At 62.6% G+C, this 20,740-nt stretch overlaps 3 protein-coding genes across 3 annotated transcripts; 1 reads left to right on the forward strand and 2 right to left on the reverse strand.

The window, feature by feature from the left end:
• Positions 1–3,584: 3,584 nt before the first annotated feature.
• On the reverse strand, positions 3,585–6,009 carry LOC122157489 (mitochondrial ubiquitin ligase activator of nfkb 1-A-like). The gene is made up of 5 exons (XM_042813156.1): positions 5,996–6,009; positions 5,697–5,835; positions 5,399–5,486; positions 5,197–5,317; positions 3,585–5,011 (listed from the first exon to the last, which is right to left on the reverse strand). Exons 2-5 carry the CDS (start codon positions 5,811–5,813, stop codon positions 4,330–4,332), a joined length of 1,008 nt encoding a protein of 335 aa, XP_042669090.1. The 5' UTR covers positions 5,814–5,835; positions 5,996–6,009; the 3' UTR covers positions 3,585–4,329.
• A 719-nt stretch (positions 6,010–6,728) lies between these two features.
• ECE2 (endothelin converting enzyme 2) lies at positions 6,729–13,389 on the reverse strand. The gene is made up of 19 exons (XM_042813155.1): positions 13,312–13,389; positions 11,920–12,006; positions 11,434–11,578; positions 11,083–11,298; positions 10,884–11,008; positions 10,653–10,799; positions 10,513–10,578; positions 10,171–10,359; positions 9,751–9,893; positions 9,548–9,662; positions 9,189–9,299; positions 8,914–9,012; positions 8,764–8,841; positions 8,561–8,664; positions 8,092–8,202; positions 7,909–7,976; positions 7,177–7,367; positions 6,998–7,093; positions 6,729–6,905 (listed from the first exon to the last, which is right to left on the reverse strand). The coding sequence occupies exons 1-19, from the start codon at positions 13,351–13,353 to the stop codon at positions 6,729–6,731; spliced, it is 2,310 nt and encodes a 769-aa protein (XP_042669089.1). The 5' UTR covers positions 13,354–13,389.
• A 927-nt stretch (positions 13,390–14,316) lies between these two features.
• On the forward strand, positions 14,317–19,950 carry PSMD2 (proteasome 26S subunit ubiquitin receptor, non-ATPase 2). Its single transcript, XM_042813154.1, has 21 exons — positions 14,317–14,425; positions 14,678–14,734; positions 14,957–15,121; positions 15,255–15,376; positions 15,486–15,710; positions 15,810–15,968; positions 16,213–16,357; positions 16,560–16,620; positions 16,781–16,927; positions 17,072–17,178; positions 17,326–17,453; positions 17,530–17,617; positions 17,742–17,904; positions 17,988–18,089; positions 18,176–18,321; positions 18,496–18,579; positions 18,739–18,907; positions 19,003–19,097; positions 19,205–19,331; positions 19,409–19,527; positions 19,613–19,950. Exons 2-21 carry the CDS (start codon positions 14,714–14,716, stop codon positions 19,793–19,795), a joined length of 2,556 nt encoding a protein of 851 aa, XP_042669088.1. The 5' UTR covers positions 14,317–14,425; positions 14,678–14,713; the 3' UTR covers positions 19,796–19,950.
• The last annotated feature ends 790 nt before the right edge of the window (positions 19,951–20,740 follow it).

Consider the following 20,740-nt stretch of genomic DNA (forward strand, 5'->3'; position numbering starts at 1 on the left):
GGCAGCCCCAGGGATGCCCGGGGTACACCGGGGGCAGCAGTGGGGTCCATCCTGTGGCTTTGGGGCTGCGCCGCAGAGTGGGATTCCTAGAGCTGCCCATTGCCAGGGGACGGAGCCGGGGATGGTGCGGGGCAGAGGCGGGGATGCGGCACTGGGGATGCTATGGGGCACAGCTACAGTTCGGGGAAAGGGGGGCACAGCCCGGGATGCTATGAGGCAGCGCTAAGGATGCTATAGGGCACAGCCGGGGTTCCCGGCGCTGCTATAGAGCACAGCCGCAGGTGCAGCGGCAGTGCGATGCCGGGGGCAGCACCAGGGGTACCGGGGATGCTGCGGGGCGCACCGGGGGGTCCGGGGGGAGGCGAGGGGTCGCGGCGCCGAGTCGGGGGGTCCGTACCTCTCTTGGCGCGGCCGATCTGTCCCAGCTTGGGGGGCCGCTTGCCCTGGTTGCCCCCGAAGAAGGCGTTGGTGTCCTGCAGGCGGCAGCTGAAGGGCAGCTCCCCCGCCTCGGGCTCGGCGCCGTAGCGACCCACCTTGTCCTCGCCGTAGGGCAGCACCTGCGACATGGCGGGGCCGAGCGGGCCGAGCCGCGCCGCGCCGAGCCGGGAGCCAGTCTGCGGCGGCGGCGGCGGCAGCGGGGAGGAAAGCCGGGCGGAAGGATGAAGTCATGCATCCGGGGGGAGCGGGGACCCCCCCACCCCGGCGGGGCGGGAGGGGGCGGCTCCGAGCTCCGCGGACGGGACGGGACGCGTGGGGGGACCGGGGGCGGCTGCCCGTCCCCGTGTCCCGGGCTCCGTCCGGTCTCAGTGCGCCCATCCCCAGCGCAGCACCGCGTGCGTGGGTCCCCCCCTCCCCACTGAGCCCGTGGCCCAAGCAGAGATCCCCCGTGTCGGTTCCCAGCGTGGCGTTGCATCCCCATCCCTGACGGCCCCTCCTGCAGCTCCCATGCAGGGCTTCCCCTCCCCCCCTTTCTGTGGGTCCGTGTGGGTCACTGCACACGTGTGCATCCAAATGGATGCACTCTGGGTGTATCCGTGGGGCTGTGGTTTAGGCACAGATCCGTGGGTACCCATGGGATGTTGCTGCCCCTCGGCTCAGCTGTTTCCTCAGGAAGGAGCCATGGGGCAGTAAGGACAAGAAGGGATAAAGCCATCCCCACAGGGATGTGCCATGGGTCAGCTGCTGTTAGCCCCCCCAAAGAGCACAGCTGCACTACGTTGGCATCAGTGGTCCTGAGAAAGCTCCACCTGGGACCCCTCCCCATCACCGAGGTGTTATTTAGGCACAGGTTTGGTGGAAGGAGGGATGGGGCCCATTTCTCAATGCCACTGTCCTCCTGTGCTTTGAGATCATAGATGAAAGCTGCTGTAGAAAAGCATCAGTGGGGCCGGTCCATGCGAGAGGGCAGGTGCTGCTATTTCGGGAAGGCTTAGCCATGATGTTCTCTTTGTGCTGGGCTCTGAGAGCAGTGCTGGGGCAGCAGCGCTTCCTCCCCACCAGAGAGGCAATCCTTTATCACTGCCTTTGCAGGGGAACCGGCTCCAACCCCTTCATCTGGCAGCTTCTGCTCCCACAAAAAGAAGCGCCTGGGAAAATAGGCGAGAGGCCCACGCTGAGATGTGCCCTGCTTTCCCCATCGCCAGGCCCACGTGCCTCTGCCCATGGGCAGGGAGCGGTGAGCCACTGGGCTGGGGAGCAGATGGGCTGCGGGGGGGATGGCAGGGGGGTGCAGCGCACCGGGGCTGGGTCAGGACGGGGGCACCACACCAGTGATGGGTGAGCGGGCAGAGGGCTTTGGTTTGCCGTTATGGCTGGGCTCTGGGTGTTTGGGACGTGGGTGGGCAAGTGGCCTATGTGGGTGGGGGTCACAGCGGGGGCTGGCTCCCCCCCAGGCAGCAGGTCGGGCGCTGGCGGCGCAGAGCTGTGCCTGCAGCCTGCTCCTGGTGCCTCCATCTGCTTGCTGCCAGCCCTGCCAAGAAACGTGAAATGGCACTTCTGCTCGCCGGGTGCCATCTCCCCGCTGCCACCACCCTGAGCACCTGTCCTCAGCGTGCTGTGTGGGGTCAGTGAGGGTCACCCGCAAGTGCCACCTGCGTCCTGCCTTGTCCCTCATGTGGGGCAGTAGGGTAGAGCTGTGAGCTGTGCCAGGCGCTCTATGGGAAAAGCCTTTTGTCCCGTGGGGTCCCAATACAGGGGAGACCGACCCCGTTGTGCAGACAGCATTCCCGCAGAGGTGACAAGCTCCATCCCTCATCTGTCACCATATCTCCATCACCATGACAACAGACAAGGAGGCAGGTGGCAGCGAGCTGGCAGCCCTGGGGGCATGGTGGGGGCAGCGGACACCTACAGGGCACTGTGTAGGGGTGGCAGCAGTGGGGACACCCTGGTCTTCTCGAGTGCTGTGGGATGGGAATGTGGCTCATCACTGTGTTCTCTGCATCTGTCCCCAAAATAAAGATCCCCAGGATGATGGTGGGGATGTGTAGTGGGTTCATCCAGGGCCATGGGCACGGCAGCCCCACGCAGGGCAGTTGGCATTGCTGGGCTCTGGCTGGTGCTGAGGAGTTGAATCGTGGTGCTGCCCAGCACCGCTCTGGGCTGTGCTGCAGGGTCTGTGTGGCTGGGTTGCTGTGGGGCTGGCGGCTTTTCTGGGAGCACAGGTTGGCGGGAAGAGTGCCTCTACCTCTCTGTGTGCCTGTAGGGACAGGATGCAGCGGGACACATCCCCTTCCTTCTGTACCCTCAGTGCTATGGGGCTTCAGCCAGGGTGGCTGTGGACCCCTCTGCCCGCCCCTGGCTCAGCCCCAGGAGCGAGGAGAGCAGTCTCCGAGTGAGCAGACACCTCCCAGCCCACGCACCCACTCGCGCCAGCAGCTCTTGGCACGAGGGGAACGCGTTCCTGGCAGCCCAGCCCTCTCCCATCTGGTATTTATCTCCTTTCCGAAATCCCTCCTGCTGCGGGGGGGACAACCGGCTGGTGCAGGGGACTCGGTCCCCACTGCTCACTCTGCAGCGCGGCCATACTGGTGAGGGGGAGAGACTGGGGTGAGAGAATGTGGGGAAAGGTGGGGAAACTTCCTCACTTCAACGATGCATGCAGGTCCCTGGAGGTTCAGCTGGGTGTTCTGGGGGCATCGCAGCTGGCAGTGGGCCCTGGGGACAACGCCTCTGCCCCAAGTGAGTGCCTGACTCCAAACCAGGAGTGATGGGACAGCTGCACCGGGGAAGGGGGCACAGAACCCCATACCCACACACTGCTGTCAAGCTGCCAGCATCGCTCCCACCCCAAATTCCAGGTGCCCCAAAGCTGCAGGAGCTGGGAGAGCCCGTGGGTTGCCTGGGCAACAGCAGGCAGTGATGGGGAGCAGTCCAGGGGAGCAGTTGCTATGGAGACCGGAAGAGCATAGTTGCCTTGGTAACAGCACCCCTCCTCCCCCCCTTCTTCTCCCCATCCTTGCACCTTTTGGGGCTGTCCCAAAGGATGTACCACAGTCAGGGGTCCCCTGCCCAGCTGGGTTGGGAGGGGATGGTGGCATTTCCCAGCCCTACTGTAACGACGCAAAGGAAAACGCGAGGCTGTGCTTGGCTCCTCAGCTTTATCAATGACAAACAACCACGCGTCACTCCTGCGCTGGCTCCAGGGCGGGTGCACGGGGCTCAGCGGGTGCTGGAGGCTGCCTCGGGGCTGTCCTTCAGCTCTGGAGAGGCTGTGGTGAGGGACAGCAGGATGCCGCAGCCCACACTGTCCCCATTTCCCTGCCCAGGTGCCAGAGAAGCAAGGGAATTTTTCAGCCCCCACAGGGTCTGCTGTGTAGGCACATGGTAGGGGAATGCTGGTGCCAGGGTGTGACGCAGTGGTGGCTCTGGGTGGTTTCTGTACCCCCCCTTTCCCCAGCTGTGTCTCACCAGCCCTGGGATTTCCCTCCAGTCCTGTCATTTACCCACAGGTTAAACCACACATCAGAAAAGCAAAATAAGGAAAAAAAGCCACACTGCAGGGAGGGGAGGGAAGGGGGGGGAGTGTTCAGGACTCAGACAATAGATCCAGAATGGCGCAGGGCCTCCTCTCCTCATGTCAGGCACCAGGAGTACACTGACCCCATGCTCTCATGTAAGGGGTGGAGGTGTGACTTGAGCAGACAAAGGGGCAAACAGGATGACTGGGCTGTAAATCCCCTCAGCCCTACCCCAGAATAGACAGGGGTAAGCCAGGACCCCTCCCTCCCCAGCAGGAACCATCCAGCTGCACGCCAGGGGACAGCTGAGATTTCTACAAGCTTCACGCCAGGCTTGGTTGGCACAGCTCTGCCACCCCCCTCAGTGCTCTCAGGCCTGGTACAGGGGCACAACGCGGTCAATGGGCCCCCGGCAGATGGGGCAGAGACGAGTGGGCAAGGCCTGGAAGCAGCGGAAGCAGCAGCAGATGTGGCCACAGCCCAGGAGGACGCACTCACGGGGCCGGGAAAGGCAAACCACACAGGAGTCCTCCAGCCCCTCGTCGCTGTCCTCCTCCACCTCTGGCTCCTTGTCCTGGTGTTTGTGGCGGATGGCACGGCACAGGATGTGCAGGAGGACAGCCAGCCCCACCATGGCACACAACATAGCTGCCCCCTTCCAAAACCCTCTGGCTGACTCCAGCTCTGCCAGCACCGTCTGCCAGTCCCCCAGGCACAAGAAATACTCGCCCTCCCGCGCTGGTGGCTGGAGGTGCAGGGAGCCGTCAGGGTGCAGGGCCAGCTCCCCGATGCCTGTCAGCCCGGCCCCCACCCGCAGCATCTCCTCTGTCTCGAGAATGCCTTTGGGTTTCTCCCCACTCAAGTAGTGGCCCAGCAGGTCGCGGAAGCCATGGGCTGGCTGCTGGAAGCGCTCGTACACCATCTCCAGGGGCAGGCAGACGGCTCGCAGCGGGCTCTCCACGCTCACCTGTGTCACTGCCTCAGCATCCGGGGAGGCCAGCAAGAAGGGGACAGTGTAGACCTGCTCTGAGAGCACCCGCTCACTCTCAGTCCTGCAAGCAGAGAGCACAGCACTGAGATGTGGAGAACGTGAAAGAAACCTGAGCTGCTAGGGCTGAACTGGGGGTAAGGACTGGAGTCTGCAAGCAAGCTGCTTTCTGCCTCTCAGGTGTCCCCAGAGGCTGGGGTCTGAACCTGCCGGTGCAAGCCTGGCCCCGATGTCCCCTCTGTTGCTCACCAGCTCCGTGCTAAGCTGTTCCAGATCAGTCGATGCTCTTTCAGAAGCAACTTCTGGATCACACCCTGCATCCCCCCGTGGTAATGGCTGGACAGCGCAGCCTTGGCTGGCAGCACAATGCCTGAGGACAAATGGATGTATCACTGCCAAAGGAGAAGAACCTGCTCCCTGTCCCCAGCATGTGGCCATGGGGACACCTTACCTTCCAGAGCAACATAAGGCAGGCATCTCCCATTGGCTGCAGACACCAGCGTTGGTAAACTGTCATCAACCTGGAGCTTTGGGGCCTCCTAGAAGAGAAGGTCTGAGCATGAATGCAGGCACAGGCAGATGGGCTGGCAGTGCAGGGTTTGTGCATGGCATTTGGCAGGATGTGACCTGCCTGGTGCAAGGCATCATGACACCGATGGAGGGCATAGACATCAGCAGGGGACACCAGGTCTGGACTGGACAATGGGGCAGGGACAGCAGGCGGGGGAGGCCACAGTGAGACAGGCTACCTGTATGCGTGCCACAACTCGGGCTTTCTTCCTGTACAGGTAGTAGAAGAGGCCGGAGAAAGCGAGGCTGGAGCCCAGGCACAGCAGCTCCACGGGAGTGATGGGCGGCGCATCCATGGCACGGGCTGGAGCAGCAGCTCTGCAAGGTGAGCACGTGGCTGGGGCGGCGCTGGGGACGTCCTGTGACCGGGGGTCAGCTCAGCACCCGCAACGCTGGGGCCTGAGCACCGCACTCGGCCCGCGGCCTGCATTCCTTCCTCATCCTGCACCCGGCCCGGGCCCAGCACCCGGGGCCTCACCGATGCCTGGAGCTCCCCGGCAGACCCGGAGCTCCCAGCCCGAGCCCAGCCCCCTAGCTCGGCCTCAGCCCCCCGATCCGGCCCCGCCGCCGCCGCCGCCGCCGCTCACCCCGGCCCGGCCCGGCCCCGCCGCCCCTCGAGGAACCTAAACCCAGACCCAGGCCCTGCCGCGCTGCCTGCTGGGAGATGTAGTGCAGCCTGCGCAGCGTGGCCGCCGGGCCGGCGGGGTCCGGAACTACGTCTCCCATCATCCCTCGCGTCGAACTACAGCTCCCGTCGTTCCCCGCAAGAGCTCGCGTCGCTCGCCGCGAGGCCTACAAGTGCCTACAAGTCCCGGCGAGCATTGCGCGTCGCGCTGCCGCCCGTGCCGGTGCTCAGCGCCACGGCCGCCATTTTCCCTGCCGTCGCGGCCGAAGCGGTCCGTGCGTGCCATTAGCGCCCCGGTTCCTCGCGTGGCGGCCCCCACGAAGGACCCGGAGATGTTGGCATAGGTGGAAACTGCATTTAATCGTTCAATAAAGTCAGCGAGAGCCACCCGCAGCGGAAGGCACCAGTGCCCGCGGCCGGGCCCGGCGGGCAGGGATGGGGGAGCCAAGCCGGGGCGGGAGGGAGCGCAGGGGCGGCGGGGCCGGGCGGCTCCCCGGCCTCCATCCGCACAGCCCGGGGACGCGTCCCTGGCACGAGCGGGGCGGGGGGCAGAGCTGGGGCGCCTCTAGAGCGGGGGTCCCCGTCCCTACCACACCTCACAGTGCTTGCCGGGGTTCATGGGCGAGCCCAGCGGGCAGCCAAAGTGCTGCACGAAGTCCCGCGAGTTGCTCAGGGTGCCGATGACGCGGTACTTGTCGGGGCTGTGCGGGTCGGTCACCAGCCCTTCGTGGGAGCTCTCGGGTGTCCGCACCGAGCACCACACCTGGGGGAGGGGAACGGCTGTAGGGATGGGGAAACCCCCCCTCGTGGGCACGGAAGCCGCGCCCAGGGGGGGCGAAGGGCACGGAGCCGTACTTGCGCAAAGCCCACGAAGAAGAGCTGGTGGTTGGTGAGCCCCAGGGCCGGGAGCCGCTTCTCCTCTCCGTTCTTCTGCAGCCAGGATTTGTACGCCTGTGGGATGGATGCCGTGAAACCGCTGTGAAACTGTGAGAGGGTTGAGGGCTGCGCCCCCCCGCCCCAGCGGTCCCGCTCACGTTGTAGGCTGCCTTCAGCCCGCCGTTGTCGGCGATGTTCTCTCCCAGCGTCTGGCGGCCGTTGACGTTCTCGCGGTGCACGGTGTAGCGGCTGTACTGCTCCGTCATGCAGGCCGTGCGGTTCTTGAAGGCCTCCAGCGAGGAGTTCTGCCACCAGGGCCGCAGGTTGCCTTCCTTGTCGTACTCGCGGCCTGTGGGACCGAGCCGTGGGGCAGCGACCCCCAACTCGCTGCAGGGTTCCCCAAACCGAGCGCCATGGAGGTCAGGGGACTTGGGTTCGTGTGCTCTGGAGGCACGGTGTCTCAACGCCCCTGCAGTATGTTTATCCCCCTCCAGAGCCCCCTGCTATCCCCTGTGACCACAGATTCCCCCATGGCCCCAGCTCGTCCCCACTGGCTCCGGTGAAGGTGCAAAGCAGAGCAGATGTGAGAGGGGACCCATCCCAAAAGGAGGATGAGGTTGGGGGGCCACGGGCCGGCCCGAGCTGCAGACACCGTGTCCTCACCAAGCGGATGGAGCGAAAGCTGCACAGAGAAGCCGGGGGGAGGTATCAGCAGGTGCCACCTGGGGAGACAGGACATAGAAGGGGAAGCCAGCCAGCCGGGTTGGGGAGTGGCCAGGGCCATGAGCATGCATGATGCAATGAATGGCAAAGCGGCACCCCCTCCCCACATCCAGGGGATGAGTCTGGGAGGGGGATGGGAAGGCGACAGAGGCTCCTGTTGCTCTCACCTTGGTCATCGAAGGCATGGGTCAGCTCGTGCCCCATCACCACGCCGATACCACCAAAATTGAGGGCTCTATGGGCCCACAGGAAAGAGGTGAGTGAGTACAAAAGGGTGCAGCTGGGCAGCTCCTCCAGCTCATGAGTGCCCCCCAGCCGGGAGCTGCCCCTCAGCTCCATATCGGGCTCACTTGGGGTGGTTGCGGGCGTAGAACGGTGCCTGCAGGATGCCAGCGGGGAAGACGATGCCGTTCTTGGTGGGCAGGTAGTAGGCATTGACGGTCTGTGGGGTCATGCTCCACCTGGGGAATGGGAGACAAGGACATGTCTGCTCTGCCCAGCATCCACAGGGCACTCCTCAGCCATCTCCCTCCTTGTGTCCTCCGTGCAAGGGAGTGGCACCCACCCCATGGTCAAAGGACCCTGCATCCATCCTGGGGAAAAGCCAGAGTCCCCGCAATTATCTGTGCCACCTCATCTCTTGAAGTGCTCTACCCCTTGTTCCCATCAAGGTGGGGTCACCTGTGGGGAAGGGGTGCACAAGTGACCCACGACCCCTAAGCCACCTCTAGCTGACTTGCTGCCACTGTGACACCGTGAAGGTGCCAGCCCCTGCTCTCTGCTCACATCCTGCACTCCATAGCCCTCCATCCCACTTACTGGTCACGGTTGGGAGGTTTCCGCAGCTGGTCAGCCATCACTTTGGCAGAGAAGTTGTAGAAGTTGAGCATGTTCTGGAAGAAGGAGTCCTCTGAGACTTCATACTGGTGAGGAAGAGGATGGGTGAGGAAGGACTGTCTCTTGCTGCTTCATCCCACCATAGGTTGTGTGAATGTGTCAGACTCCTCCCCATGAACCCCTACCCCATCATAAACATCATCCAGCTCTTTGTTGTCCAGGATGAAGTCTGGGAAGCCAATCATGTCATAGATGGCATCTGCCTGCATGAGGAGAAGCCCTGGTGGTTAGATGGGGCTGGGGGATACCGGAGGGGTCTCCTGGGGATCTCCCACCTTCTCCTTGGCAGCCTGCCTGGTCTTGTCATCCATCCAGTCCAGCTGTTCCAGGGATACCTCAAAGGCTGTCCGGATCTCACTGATCATCTCCTCTGCCTGAGGACAGGAGGGGATGCTGCTTTTCCCATGCCACTCATGCAGGGATGGGTTGGGCAGGTGGCCATGGGTGAGCCCTACATCCTATCCCCAATACTGGGGATCCCATTTCACCACTGCCCAGGATCTGGGGGAAAACAGGAGATCTTCTGGATGGGAAGGGGATGTGTCCTCACAATGGCCTTGCTGTCCCGGTCAAAGGTGGCTTTGACGAAGAGGGAGCCCAGGGCGAAGCCCAGTGTGTCATCTGTGTTCGAGATGCAGGTCTGCCAGCGAGGTGTGCAGGACTGTGGGAGTGAGACCAGAGCCCTGGAGATGCCAGTGTAGCCACAGACCTCCCTCCTTGTTCACTGCCTCCTCCCCGGCTGTGGGGAGATGCTCCACAGTAAAATCCTGCATCCCAAAAGTTGTTTCCCAAATCCTTCTTCAGCATCTGGGGCTTAATATCCCAAGGGGTGCCCAAGGGCAGAAACGATCCCAGCTGTCCCTGTACTACCGTGGATAGAGAAGAGTGGCCCCAACCCCCTCCCATTACCTTCCTGGTGCCATAGAGTGTCTCCAGAAGCCTCTCCTGGGCTGTCTCAAAGCGCTGGTCCAGGCTGGAGGCTGTTTTCTGCACCAGGTTCCAGATCAGGTAGTTGTTCAGGACGCTGTGGGGCAGAGGGATGTTTCGTGTGGCCATGAGACCAGCGCATGCGGGATGTCCTATGCCCAAATGGGGTCCCTGGGGATGCTCACCTCCTGTCGGTGCTGTTGATGAGCTCAGAGACCTGCTGAAGGTAGGCGTCCCCATACACCACTACGGGCTCCGTCTCAGCCAGCTCCAGTGGGGCCAGTGCATAGGAAAGGTAATCCAGCCAGTCGATGGCAGGGGCAAGGACCTGCAGGGGCATGGGGACATGGTTCTGCACTGCTCTTCCTGGGAGTTCCAATGTCCCCCACCACTCCAAATCTGTTTTCTGCCCCAAACAGCGGCTCCTTGTTGCTTCCACAGCTGCAGGACAAGGGATGTCCACAGAGCTCCCCAAATCCCAGTGATGGTGGGGTGAGCACCGCACTGCAGCACCTCCGCATGCTGGGCTGCCCAGGGTGTGCTGAGCATGGCCCCACACTGCACAACCTCCCTTTGTGTCCCAGACCCAGGGAGTGCATGCCCACCTGCAGCTCAGCAATGCTCATCTTGTGGTAGATCTTCTCATCATCCCGCCGCTCAGCCTGTGGCACGGTGATGTTGGCCAGCTGCGTCTCAAAGTCCAATACCTGCTGCATCTGCAGGTGGGTGGGCTCCTTGGACCCCCCCAGCAGCATGCCAAGCTCCACCATGTAGTCCAGGTATGCAGTCAGGACCTGGTGAGAGCCCAAGACACATCTGCAGTTCTCCTCTGCCCATGTGTTACTGGTTTGGCCACCCCATGCCACCTCTGAAAGGCTCAGACCTGCTGCCCCCCCTGGATCTGCTGTCCCTGAGCCCCCAGCTCCTTGCAGCGCTCCTGGACTCACCTTCTCATTGGCAGTCTTGTTCAGGTAGTAATCCCGAGATGGAAGGAAAAGCCCTGACTGGTCCACCTTGGGGACAGAGGGGCAGCATGGGCATCGCATACGTCCCAGTGCCCCCAGTGTCTGCTTCCTCCAATGCCCACCTGGATGATGTTGCTGTTGGAGCTCTTGGAGTCTGCACCCACATAGACGGTGAAGAACGGTGTTGCTCGGTAGGTGCCTGACACCATCTTCAGCACCTCCATGAAGCTGCTCTGGTTCCAGGAGCCAGTGATGTTCCATCCGCCGATCTGCCACCAAATGGCACCAGGAGGTGTTTGTCACCCAGTGCTGTGTGGAAGGCTCCAGGACTGTCCCCAGGGCTGAGCCCTTACCTTGTCAATGAGCTCCATGAGGGGCTGGGAGCCCAGCTCCTCAATTCTCTGCTCCTTGAGGCAGGACAGGTAGTAGCGCTGCGTCTTCCTCTCTGCCTCGCTGCTGGAGTTGAAGCTGGAGTTCTCTGCGGGATACTACAGCTCAGCCCAAATCCTTCTGCTAGCACCCTCAGACAGCCTTCAACCCCCCCATGCCCACCAAGGAGGTGCTTCATGATGGCCTGGTTCTGGTCCCAGATGCTGTTGAAGGTGCTCCACTTGGAGCGCCCATTGGGCAGCGGGTTCCTTTTGATCCAGCCCCCACACGAATACTGGTAGAAGTCCTGGCAGGGGTCGGTGTCTGTGTCCAGGGCCTCCAGGATCTTGCTGGCCACCCGGACACAGGCATCCGTCAGGCACATGGTGTGGGAGGGATCTGTAGGGGAAGACATGCTGGGAGGAAAACTGAGGAACAGAGTGGGACTGCTCCTCGAGGTGGGTACAGCACCCAGCAACCTGCTGTCCCCAGGAGGGGCGATGCCATTTCTACCCCAGCGTGGCGGTCTCCTACCTCTGCTGTACTGGATGGCCAGAGCCACGATGGTGATGCCGAGCAGCAGAGCCAGCGTGACGGCGACGGTGCAGAGCACCAGCTCCAGCTGGGAGCGTGAGGCCAGGCGGCTCAGCAGCGGCCCCGTCCCCTTCTGGAACCCCACCTGGGCAGGAGGCAGGGGCTGACATCACATCGACTCCCCAGACTGCTCCCAGGTGCCCTGGCTTGGCTGTGGGGCATGGGGACCAGATGGGGATTAAGCTTGGAAACAGCCACACTGAAACCAGTGCATCCCTTGCGGATGAGCCATTTGTGGATGCTGGTGCACCCCCCCCGCCTTGAGCTGCAGGGAAGGGGAACACTCTCTGCTGCATTTTGGCTGCCTCCCAGCACATCATCTAGGGACAGCCAAGGCTGGCCGGGTTCCCGGCCCCACTCCTGCTGCAGGCTGGGGCTGCAGGAAAGGGGTCCCAAGCAAAACAGGGGGACTGGGGCATAGCTCACCTCCACGCTGTCAGGGGAAGCGCTGCCATCCCCCGCTGGCTCCGGCCCCTCTTCCTCCTGCAGCGTGGCATGCTTGTAGTCAGGCATCTGAGGGGGGGAAAGAAGGCTGGGGGGGCTGCACCCCACTCCCCCCTCTGCCTCCTACAGCAGGTGCATGGGGGGGACAGGATCTCCCCCAGAAGCCGGCCCCATCCCCGGTTCACCCTGGGGAGTGCAATGAGGGATGCTGGTGGGGGCCTTGGGGGCCCAAGCATCCCTGCGTGTCACCATGGCAACAGCAGCATCACCCCGCTGACAGGTGCCATATCACCACGGAGATGCACTCCCTATCTCCTGGCAACCGTTGCTTAGTGCTGCTGCCTCGCCCCTCCCCCCCACCTGGAACTTTCCATGCAGATGTGCACTAGTCTGAAACATCTGGGAGCCCTCTCCCCTTCCCCCCACCCATGCAGGGCAGGGTGCAGGGATCCAGGGGAACAGGGGTACCACCGGGGCATCAGCTGGTTGCAAAGGACCAGTGACACTGGTGAGACGGGGACCCTTTTGCATTAGAGTGGGGGGGGGGGCAGCCCTACTGCTTGCACTCTCCCTACCACGGAGGCTGCAAAGGGCTCAGCTAACGGGGAGGGATGGGGGGGATTGAACTGGAGGAAGGAGCAGGGTGCTTTGGTATAGAGTTTCTGGGTATGCACTATCCTTAGGCTTCAGAGTTAACGCCTGGGTGGGCTGCGGCTCAGCCTCCATCTGCGCAGTGCTCTCTGCAGTGCTCAGGGGCATGAAGATGCTGGGGTGTGCGTGGGGGGGAAGGATAAGCGCTCTGCTCCCCACTCCCAGCTCTCCTGCCCATCACTGGAACCCAGGGAGGTTGCTAAGCAGGGGGGGTTCCATCACTGTGGGGTGGTGGCATTGGACAGGCTGGTATGTGGGATTGGGGCAGGCTAGGTGCCCCAATCTGCCGCGGTGCCCCATGTCACCTCCAGCCCCATCTCTCCTGGCACACTGAGGCTGAGGCAGGACCCAGCCTATGGGCTTCTCCTTCCCCATCCATGGAGGAAATACCCCCCCCCCCAGCCCCGGGGCTTGCTGTGGGGCAGCAACCACAAGCTCCAGGTGTGCTCCCTGCTCTGGCACAGCGAGGGGCTGTGGTTCAACCCGAGCTGCCCCATTTCTCCCAGCGGGGAGGTCCCTTTGCCCCTCTCCCCTTGCCGCCGTGAGGATCTCCCCCAGCTTCCTCATCCTACGGGCTCTCAATCCCCTTTCTCCCCCCTGCTCCTTCCCCCCGGATCCCCCCCGCAGCCCTCCCCATCTCCCGCAGCTCTCCAGCCCCAGCACGCGGGCTGTCCCCGCGCCCCCCCCATCCTGTCCCCTGTGTCCCTCCCTGCCGACACTCACGGCGTGTCCGAGCTCCTGCAGGGCCACGTTCATCCTGGCCATCCCGCCTAGCTCCGCTCCCCGCCCGGCCCGCGCCGGGCCCCCGCCGCCGCCGCAGCGCCGCCTGCCTCCTCCATGGCCCGGCACCGGCACCGGGAATAGGTCCGGGAGTTGGAGCGGCGCCGGGCAGGGATGGATGGAGCCGCCGCAGAGGGAAGGGGCCGGGGTTTGGGGATCAGCGGGGTGCGGCCCGTTGGCACCGCGGGGTGGGGACGGCTGGGACCGGCGCCCCCAGGGGTGGCTGGAGCGGGGGCACCGCTCCGCCCGGCCCCGCCGCCGAGGTGACCGCGAGGGGCAGCGCCCTCCGCGCACACGGGCGGAGCCCCGGCACCGGTACCGCACCGGGCTCGGGTGCGGTCACAGCGATGCGCACAGAGGGACTGGCACTGGGTTCACCACCGGGGACACGCACAGCCGCACCGCTGCCGTGCCGCACGGCACGGCCGCCCACACGGTGTCACGCACGGTGTCACGTACAGCCACAGCCGCCCACGGCAGTGGTGGCTCAGGCAGCGCCGTACGGGTTGGGAAAGCGGTGCATCCCGGCGACGCCACCCCCGGGTTCCAGCGGGCGGGTGGCTGTACCGGCGGGCACAGTGCTGCACGCCTCTGTGTGTGTCATGCGCGTCCGGCAGCGGTTCCTCGCGTGTCACTGCTTCGCCGGCAGTGATCCCCGCTAGGGTCCCCGTCCCCGTGTCCCTAAGTCCCCATCCCGTCCCATCCCCGCCACCGCCGCGCCCCACGCCGCGCCTGTCAGCACTCGGCGCTGCACCACACGGGGAGCGCCCACTCAGCCCCGCCCGTCGCTCCGCCCACTCCAACCCACGGCAACGCCCGGCGGGCGCGAGGTAATGACGTCACGAAGACGACGGGCTGCGATTGGCTGCGGGCGCGGGCCGGGCGCAGGCGCAGAGCGCGGCCGGTGTGCGGCGGAGCGAACATGGACGCGGGCGGCGGCGGCGGGCAGAGCCGGGTGCAGGGCGGGCCGGGGTCGGGTGGTGATGAGAAGCCCACGCCGCTGTGGGGCCGGGACCGTCGGGATCCGCCCGCGGGGCCCGAGAAGGAGCAGGAACTGGTGAGCGTCGCCCGGGGAGCTGAGTCACGGGGGGGGCGGTGGCGTCATCGGGGCTCCCTCCGGCCGCGTGACGTCGCCGGGGCGAGGGGCTCCCGCCGTGACGTCATGTGGTGACACAGCCTGGGGGGTTCCGGCGTTCACTGTCATCGTGGTAGGGGCCCCGCGGGTGGCTCTCTGCTATTAAGAGGAGGAACGCTGGTGTCCGTGCGCTGGGGTGCCCCTAACTGAATTTTCCCCCCCCCCCCCCGGCAGTCGGAGGAGGACAAACAGCTGCAGGATGAGCTGGAGATGCTGGTGGAGCGCCTTGGGGTGAGTGCGTGCCCCTCAACCTGCAGAACGGGGGGGAAATCCACTGAGCCAGAGCCCTGTGGGTACTCAGAGTTGTGCTCGGTGGGTGGCTTTCTGTTCACTGTGCCACAGCCCTGACTTTAGACCCGCAGGGTGGGGGACTGCCCTGTTCTGTGTTTGGAGCGGCACTGAGCCCAGAAGTAGCACCTCATGCACTTCCTGATGGACCTCTTCCATGTGCAGGAGAAGGACACATCTCTCTACCGCCCGGCACTGGAGGAGCTGCGCAGACAGATCCGTTCCTCAACCACCTCCATGACCTCTGTCCCTAAGCCCCTCAAGTTCCTCCGACCACACTATGGCAAGCTGAAGGAGATCTATGAGAACATGGCTCCTGGGGAGAACAAGGTGAGCGCGGCCATCCTGTGGGGCTGTGACTTGCCACATCCCTGCCTTTGCCCCCTGTGGGGCGGGAAGGGTACTGTTTTCTGGGGTGCACTCAATCCCCTGTGAGTCTGAAGCTCTGGCTCTCTGTCCCCAGCGCTTTGCAGCAGACATAATTTCTGTCCTGGCTATGACCATGAGTGGGGAGCGTGAGTGTCTGAAGTACCGCCTAGTGGGCTCTCAGGAGGAGCTGGCATCGTGGGGGCATGAATATGTCAGGTGAGCCTGGCTGGGAATGGGGCTTGGGGTGGACAAGGACAGCTGCCTCACATCCCTGGGGCTGCGTGAAGCTGTTTTCTGTGGTGGTGATGTCCCCTTCTCCCTGCAGGCACCTGGCAGGGGAGGTAGCCAAGGAGTGGCAGGAGATTGATGAAGCTGACAAGGCGCAGAGGGACACGCTCCTCACCCTGGTCAAGGAGATCGTCCCTTACAACATGGCTCACAATGCAGAGCACGAGGCTTGTGACCTGCTCATGGAGATCGAGCAGATGGACATGCTGGAGAAGTACATCGATGATAACGCCTACTCGAAAGTGTGCCTCTACCTGACCAGGTGAGGGGCTGGTAGGGGCATCTGTCTGTCCCCTGGTGGGCTGAGGCTGCCCAGCTTCATTGTATGACACTCATCCTCACATGCATCTCCTCCTCAAAGCTGCGTAAGCTATGTCCCAGAGCCTGAGAACTCTGCTCTCCTACGCTGTGCTCTGGGCATTTTCCGCAAGTTCAACCGTTACCCTGAAGCCCTGCGCCTGGCTCTGATGCTCAACGACGTGGAGCTGGTGGAGGACATCTTCACCTCCTGCAAAGATGTGTAAGTAGAGACTGTCTCTACGCTGTGGGGGGAGCAGAGCTGAGTAGGATCCTGACACTGTCAGATGTGGCTGGGGGCTTGGGCAAGACTGTTGTCCCCAAAATAAAGATGAGCAGGAGCCAGTCATCTCTGGGCTGCTCTTGTATGCTTCTTGAGCAGGGTGGGCTGGGGTATATGTCTGCTGTTTGGCTAGCGTTAGGGCTGCTTGGGGGCTGGATGCTTTCAAAGCCTCTTCCCTCTGCAGGGTTGTCCAGAAGCAGATGGCCTTTATGCTGGGCCGCCATGGGGTCTTTCTGGAGCTGAATGAAGATGTGGAGGAGTATGAGGACCTGACTGAGATCATGTCCAACGTCCAGCTCAACAGCAACTTCCTGGCCTTGGCCAGAGAGGTAAGCACTGTGCTGGAGAAAGATCCCTCTGCTGCTCCAGGCTGGGATTTGCTCTGGCTGCCAGGCTTTGTGCTCTGTGCAAGACCTGGGGAGAGATCCCTTATCCCTATGAGCTCGGACAGACCTGGAGAAGCTGTCTTTGTAGACCAGCTGCTGTAATGTGTCTGTGGGAAGATAACCCCCTTTTCCCTTGTCTCTGTAGCTGGACATCATGGAGCCTAAAGTACCAGATGATATTTACAAAACCCACCTGGAAAATAATCGTAAGAGCTGATGTTTTGACCTTGGCTGTCTCTGGATAGAGCAGACCCCATTGTCTGTGGTGGGCTTTGGCTTCTCCTTCCCTGTGGCCTCACCCTTGCCTGACATGGGACAGCTCTGCAGTGGGAAGCTGGCTTGCCTCACTCTGATCTTCCTCCCCAGGGTTTGGGGGCAGTGGATCCCAAGTGGACTCAGCTCGGATGAATTTGGCCTCCTCCTTTGTGAATGGCTTTGTGAATGCTGCATTCGGCCAAGACAAGCTGCTGACCGATGATGGCAATAAATGGCTATACAAGAACAAGGACCATGGTGAGGGCTGCAGCTGTCTGTGTGCTTGGGGTTGTGACCCTTTTTGGGCCCTGCTGAAAGCGAGGCAGTTGGGTACAGTTCTGCTGTGTCCCCAGCCAGCAGGCTGGTCACACTGACTTGGTCTTTTCTCCCTGGGAACCAAAGGGATGTTGAGTGCTGCAGCTTCATTGGGCACTATACTGCTGTGGGATGTGGATGGGGGCCTCACACAGATCGACAAATACCTCTATTCCTCAGAAGATTATATTAAGGTGAGTGGCACTGATCTCAGCCCCGTGCTTACTTGGTAACAACCAGCATGTCTTGGGAGCAAGTGTCACCCATGGGGTGATGTGAGTCACTGGCTGGCAGGGAGCTCCATGTGGTGGCTGGCTCATAATGGTGCCTTTGTCTCGTAGTCGGGTGCCCTCCTGGCCTGTGGCATCGTCAACTCAGGAGTGAGGAATGAGTGTGACCCTGCCCTGGCCCTGCTATCCGACTACGTCCTCCACAACAGCAACACCATGCGGATCGGAGCCATTTTTGGGTAAGGGTCTGCCCTGGCCTCCCTGGCTGTGTGGGGTGATGCAGCCATCCCTGACTTTCTTCTGGGCTCTCCATAGGCTGGGGCTGGCCTACGCGGGCTCCAACCGTGAGGATGTACTGACTTTGCTGCTGCCAGTGATGGGGGACTCCAAGTCCAGCATGGAGGTAGGGAGCAGAGCAGGGTGTGCCACACGAGTCCCTGACAGCTCCTGGAGATACTGGAGCTGGTTTGGGCTCTGCATGTCCTTGTGTGATGTACTGTGCTCTGAGAGCGTGGCTCCCTCCCCAGGTGGCTGGTGTGACTGCCCTGGCCTGTGGCATGATATCCGTGGGCTCTTGCAATGGGGATGTCACCTCCACCATCCTCCAGACCATTATGGAGAAGTCAGAGACGGAGCTGAAGGACACCTATGCCCGGTGGCTGCCACTTGGCCTGGGCTTGAACCACTTGGGTAAGGAAGGGCCACACTGGTGGTCCTGTGAGCTGGGATTGTGAGCATACCGTGGGTATCCTGAGCTCTGTGCCTCTCCGCAGGCAAGGGAGAGGCCATTGAGGCCATCCTGGCAGCACTGGAGGTTGTGTCGGAGCCGTTCCGCAGCTTTGCCAACACGTTGGTGGACATCTGTGCTTACGCTGGTGAGTTGAGCTGATCAAGGCTGAGGGAGGTGAGAGCAGGACCTGGCCTTCCTTCTGCTCATCCTTGCTCACTGCTGACCCCACAGGTTCAGGGAATGTCCTGAAGGTACAGCAGCTTCTGCACATCTGCAGTGAGCACTTTGACTCCAAGGAGAAAGAGGAGGACAAGGACAAGAAGGACAAAAAGGAGAAAGAGAAGAAAGAGAGCTCAGCTGACATGGGGGCACACCAAGTAGGGAAACCATGGCTGGAACCTGCAGCCCAGACGTAGGAGCTGCCCTGTGTGGGGACGGTATCCTCTGCTCTCACTGGAGCAGAGGATACAGCTACAGTCCAGCTGGGCTGTAAGAGGTTGAGTTTGGGGTTGGTGGTCCCTGCCTGGCACTCAGTACTGGTGTCCCTGCAGGGTGTAGCAGTGTTGGGCATTGCACTTATTGCCATGGGTGAGGAGATCGGCGCCGAGATGGCCCTGCGCACGTTTGGTCACCTGGTGAGTAACAGTGGGGGGACAGTGTGGGGCTGGGAAGGGACCCGGATGAGGAGGGCAGATCTCTCACACCTTGGCCTTGCTGAGCTGGGTTGTGGATGCCCCACCGTGCCCTTGCCCCTGCCTGGGGTTTAATTCCCTCTCTACCCCCGTTCCATGCAGCTGCGGTATGGGGAGCCCACCCTGCGTCGTGCTGTGCCCCTGGCCCTGGCGCTCATCTCTGTCTCTAACCCCCGACTCAACATCCTCGACACCCTCAGCAAGTTCTCCCATGATGCTGACCCCGAAGTCTCCTACAACTCCATCTTTGCCATGGGCATGGTGGGCAGTGGTAAGCCTGGGTGGCAGCTTATGAGTCAAGGGGGTGGCCTGAAGACTGGTGCCCCAATCTCTGAAGGCTTGTGTCCCAATCCCTGCCTTCTCCAGGTACCAATAACGCTCGGCTGGCTGCTATGCTGCGGCAGCTCGCCCAGTACCACGCCAAGGACCCCAACAACCTCTTCATGGTGCGGTTAGCCCAGGTGATGATCCCACGCTTGTGGTTGGGAAGAGGCAGGGGGGCAGTGGGACGGGGGAGCTACCGTGTGCTGCCCCACTACGTGCTCACATGCTTTCTGTGCCACACCAGGGCCTGACCCACTTGGGCAAGGGGACACTCACCCTGTGCCCCTACCACAGTGATCGCCAGCTCATGAGCCAGGTGGCTGTAGCTGGACTGTTGACCGTCCTCGTGTCCTTCCTGGATGTGCGCAACAGTGAGTAATGCGTGCTTAACCACCGCCCCAGCACCCCTCCATCCCACACCCACGCTCTCGCTTTCATCCCCTTCCAGTTATACTGGGCAAGTCTCACTACGTCCTCTACGGACTGGTTGCTGCCATGCAGCCCCGCATGTTGGTCACCTTTGATGAGGAGCTGCGCCCTCTGCCCGTGTCGGTCCGGGTTGGACAGGTAAGGGGGCAGCTGGAGCCTAGTGTGAGTAGCTGGAGTTCTATCCCCGTATCTCTTCCTCTCTCACTTTGCTTCTCCCCTGCAGGCTGTGGATGTGGTGGGCCAAGCAGGCAAGCCCAAAACCATCACTGGCTTCCAAACACATACCACACCTGTGCTGCTGGCACATGGTGAGCGGGCAGAGCTGGCCACCGAAGAGCATGTGCCCGTGACACCCATCTTGGAGGGATTCGTCATCCTGCGCAAGAACCCCAACTATGATGTTTGAGCTAGGGGGACTGGGGCTTGGGAGCTGGGGCTAGGCAGTGTGGGCTAGGGGGGAAGGATGACTGGTTTTTTTTTGTTTTTGTTTTTTTTTAATTTGTTACGGGAAGATGAGGAAATAAAGTATACATATACTGATAGTGCTGTGCTATCCTTGAATTCTGATCCTCTCTTGCTCGTGGAGGGCTCTTAATGCCCTGTAAGTGCCCTGGGGGTTTTAATAGTTTCATAGCTGCTCTGGTGCTGCAATTGCTCTGGGATACGGAGGGGGGGCGTCGGGGAAAGATTTTGGGGAAGAGGAAAACCCTGTCCTGCTTCCAAATCAGCTGGGTTGGTGTCATGAACGGGTGCTGGAGTTCTGGAGAACTTACCCTGGCCTGGGTACCCCGTGGTGGATGGGTACCGGGGGCTCGCGAGGCTATAGCTCGCTGGCTATCCCAGCGGGCCCTGGCCGCGTCCCAGCCTTCGCTGTTCCCGTGCCTCCCGATGCCTGCTGCCAGCCAGCCGGGCACCCTGCCAGGGCCTGGGGTGCCGCGAGGCTACTCGAGGACACGGGGGGGAGTTGGCTGAGGCGGGGGTAGGCCGCGCCAGGCTGGGGATGATGGCACCGAGAGCGGCGTGCCCGTGCAGGGAAGGTCCGAGGATCACGGCGGCGGCGCAGGCAAGCACCTGGACCGCGTGCTCCCGCGGAGGGCGGGGCTCCCGCGCAGAGCGGGCGTGCCCGGCGAGCCCCGCCCCTCTGCTCCCTCCCGTCACGTGACATAGGAGTCACGTGCCGCGGGCGGCTCCCGAGGCGGCTTCAGGCGCGGCGGACGTCGCCCCGCCCCCCGCCCCTCCCCCCGGCGGCGCGCCCGGCCCCGCCCCTGCGCGCGGCGCGGCTCCGGAAATGGTCGTGCTGCGCTGCGCTGCGGCTGCGTCGGGCCGCGCGCGCTGAAGGAGACTGAAGGTA

The sequence above is a fragment of the Centrocercus urophasianus genome, unplaced genomic scaffold (genome assembly GCF_019232065.1).
Source record: "Centrocercus urophasianus isolate 14NV4802_14NV808 unplaced genomic scaffold, USGS_Curo_1.0 seq_1397, whole genome shotgun sequence".
In the NCBI taxonomy this organism is placed as follows: Eukaryota; Metazoa; Chordata; class Aves; order Galliformes; family Phasianidae; genus Centrocercus; species Centrocercus urophasianus.

Bases quoted from the DNA above. Each gene is read 5' to 3' on its own strand.
- PSMD2 (XM_042813154.1), top strand. From the start codon at position 14,714: ATGCTGGTGGAGCGCCTTGGG. The intron at 17,454-17,529 runs GTAAGGGTCTGC...GGCTCTCCATAG, and splicing joins CGGATCGGAGCCATTTTTGG to GCTGGGGCTGGCCTACGCGG. The intron at 17,618-17,741 runs GTAGGGAGCAGA...CTCCCTCCCCAG, and splicing joins ACTCCAAGTCCAGCATGGAG to GTGGCTGGTGTGACTGCCCT.
- LOC122157489 (XM_042813156.1), bottom strand. From the start codon at position 5,813: ATGGATGCGCCGCCCATCACTCCCGTGGAGCTGCTGTGCCTGGGCTCC. The intron at 5,487-5,696 runs GTAGCCTGTCTC...CTTCTCTTCTAG, and splicing joins GAGTTGTGGCACGCATACAG to GAGGCCCCAAAGCTCCAGGT. The intron at 5,318-5,398 runs GTAAGGTGTCCC...ATTTGTCCTCAG, and splicing joins GCCTTATGTTGCTCTGGAAG to GCATTGTGCTGCCAGCCAAG.
- ECE2 (XM_042813155.1), bottom strand. From the start codon at position 13,353: ATGGCCAGGATGAACGTGGCCCTGCAGGAGCTCGGACACGCC. The intron at 11,009-11,082 runs GTGGGCATGGGG...AGTATCCCGCAG, and splicing joins CATCATGAAGCACCTCCTTG to AGAACTCCAGCTTCAACTCC. The intron at 7,368-7,908 runs GTGAGAGCAACA...TCGGTCCCACAG, and splicing joins CCATGCCTTCGATGACCAAG to GCCGCGAGTACGACAAGGAA.